The sequence below is a fragment of the Mandrillus leucophaeus genome, unplaced genomic scaffold, assembly GCF_000951045.1.
Source record: "Mandrillus leucophaeus isolate KB7577 unplaced genomic scaffold, Mleu.le_1.0 Scaffold1, whole genome shotgun sequence".
In the NCBI taxonomy this organism is placed as follows: Eukaryota; Metazoa; Chordata; class Mammalia; order Primates; family Cercopithecidae; genus Mandrillus; species Mandrillus leucophaeus.
In genome coordinates this window covers 7,841,935-7,844,028 of record NW_012098097.1, presented here as the reverse complement: position 1 = coordinate 7,844,028, position 2,094 = coordinate 7,841,935, and the positions used below count along the sequence as shown (strand labels likewise).

The following is a 2,094-nucleotide window of genomic DNA, read 5'->3' as shown; positions in this document are numbered from 1 at the left end:
AAAAAAAAAAAAGGAAAAAGAAAAAAAATGAGGTGGGGAACACTGTCTCTTTCTATTCTGACACAGTTTGTATAAAATAGTGGTTCTCCATTCTTTAAAGGTTTGCAAAACATCACATGTAAAACCCTGCCCGTGGTGGGGTTTATTTTGTGTGGAGGTGGGGGTCAAGTAGATTTCTGACTACCTAGTTTTTTTTGTTTTTTTTTTTTCTGGGAGCAAGGCCAGCCTCAGGTTAGGTCTTGCTCAGGGAGGAAGGAGCCTCTGTGGACTTCTCACCTTCTTTTGGCAACATCCCCTGCTCATCTTCTTCCTCTGTCGCCGTACCAGGCCTTGCTACCGTCTGGCTGCCTGTGAATCCCTGCTATGGCATTTGGTGAAGTGGGGATATCTATATTTTCATTTTACCTGAGTATTCTTCAAACCCATAAAATATGAAAGACTAAAGCTACATAAATGCCACAACCACACGTGTGCTGAACTGTGAAAACCTGGGCAGCAGGGGTGATGTTTCTGGGGAGGACATCATCCATGATGCCATTTTGGTCATGATAGAGGGCTGGGGGCTGTTCTGATCCCATCTAAGCCCAGTCCTGTCTCAGCTCAATCAGAAGATCTTTCAAAGTATTGTTTATGCAACAACAACTACAAAACGAATATTTGAGAAATCCCAGTTACAGGCTACCCTACTTTCCAAACAAATACAGAACAGAGGGACCAAGCTGGCAGGAGCCTGGACTGACACAGAAGCGCCCTACGGGTACCCAAGGAGGGCAGGCCAGGTTCTAGGAGACAGGGCTGGCTGTCACAGCTCACACCTCCTAGGTGTTAACTACTGGCACTGCTTAAGTTGAAATAACATTGCAGAGCTCCAAGTGGAAGCTCACGTTGGGATATTACTTCATTATGAGGTGTTTCCACATTGATGGACTCCTGTGATGCTCTCTACAGCCCTGTCCCCAGTTTACTTAATAGCTCAGGATAGGAGGCGGGTGGAGCTCAGGTCTCCGACCCCTTGTTGGGTCCTTTCCAATGGCCAAGTGTTAGCTCCTTTCTTCCACACAGCGACACTCCTCCACCCACCTGGATGATGACAAACACAGCCTGGATGACAGGGTGCAGGATCTTTATGGCTGACTGGCACTCAAAGAAACTGGAGTAGTAGCCGGTCTTGAAGATATCCATGATGAGGGTGCAGATACCAAACAGCACCAGTCCACCTGAGAACCAGGGCGAGTGGGTGGTGGTGGTAGATCAGAGAGGCAGGACAGAAGGCCTGCCCAGCTGAGGACAGGCCCTGAGGATGGGAAGCTAGATGGGTGGGTGGACAAGTGAGTGAGTGCACTGTTGGATGGATCAGTGGGGAGGGTGGGAGGATAGGTGGATAGGTGTATAGACAGACTGAAAGGTGAATGGGTGGATGGAAGGGTGAGTGTATGACTGAGTGGGTGGATGGATGGACCTGCTACCAAGCCCTGGTCTCTTTGGGGCTGTGTGGATACCGCAAAGGGCCCTGGCTGGGCTCTTTCAGTGACTGCTGTCTTCTGGTTCCTGCTCTCCATCAAAGGCCCTCCCTTAGCCAGCCTTCTCCAATCTTCGGACCAGGGGACAAAGAGGTCCCACCCCATCCCTCTATTTATCCCTTCCCCAGGACCCCTTCCCTTCCTCTTTATCCTTAACTGCAGCCCACCTCACCCTCCGGTCCTCCTGGTCCTCTCTAGGCAAACTCTCACCCTTATATGTCACCCTGGGCTCTGCAACTCCTGTGAGAGCCCTAGCCTGCAGCTCCCTGCTGTGCCCACCCCACCTCGCCCCCACCTCCCCTGGCACCTCGGAGCCAGATGGGGCCAGCGTGCGCGTCCCGGTAGGGTACCGCGCAGGGGCAGCGCACGGTTCGGAGGAGGTAGAAGAGGATCCAGAGCATTGCCAGCAGCATCATCGTAGTGAGCAGCGCGAACACGTCGGTGTCGTACACGGCCACCTTGTTGAAGGCTCCGCCGCTGATGAGCGTGCAGGCGAGGAGCAGCACGTTCGCGGCCAGCAGCACAGACAGCAGGCGGCCGCCCTTCTTCCACACCTCCCTGGGGCCTGCCCGCG

General features: G+C 53.0%; 1 protein-coding gene across 1 annotated transcript in view; it reads right to left on the bottom strand.

Moving 5' to 3' along the window:
- The window catches only part of OTOP2 (otopetrin 2), a 22,507-nt gene that overhangs the window by 18,613 nt on the left and 1,800 nt on the right, over positions 1-2,094 (bottom strand). Inside the window, exons 2-3 of the mRNA XM_012002635.1 lie at positions 1,828-2,085; positions 1,081-1,217 (exon numbers count right to left, since the gene is read on the bottom strand). Of these exons, the coding sequence (XP_011858025.1) occupies positions 1,081-1,217; positions 1,828-2,085 (395 nt within the window). The remainder of the gene's footprint in view (positions 1-1,080; positions 1,218-1,827; positions 2,086-2,094) is intronic.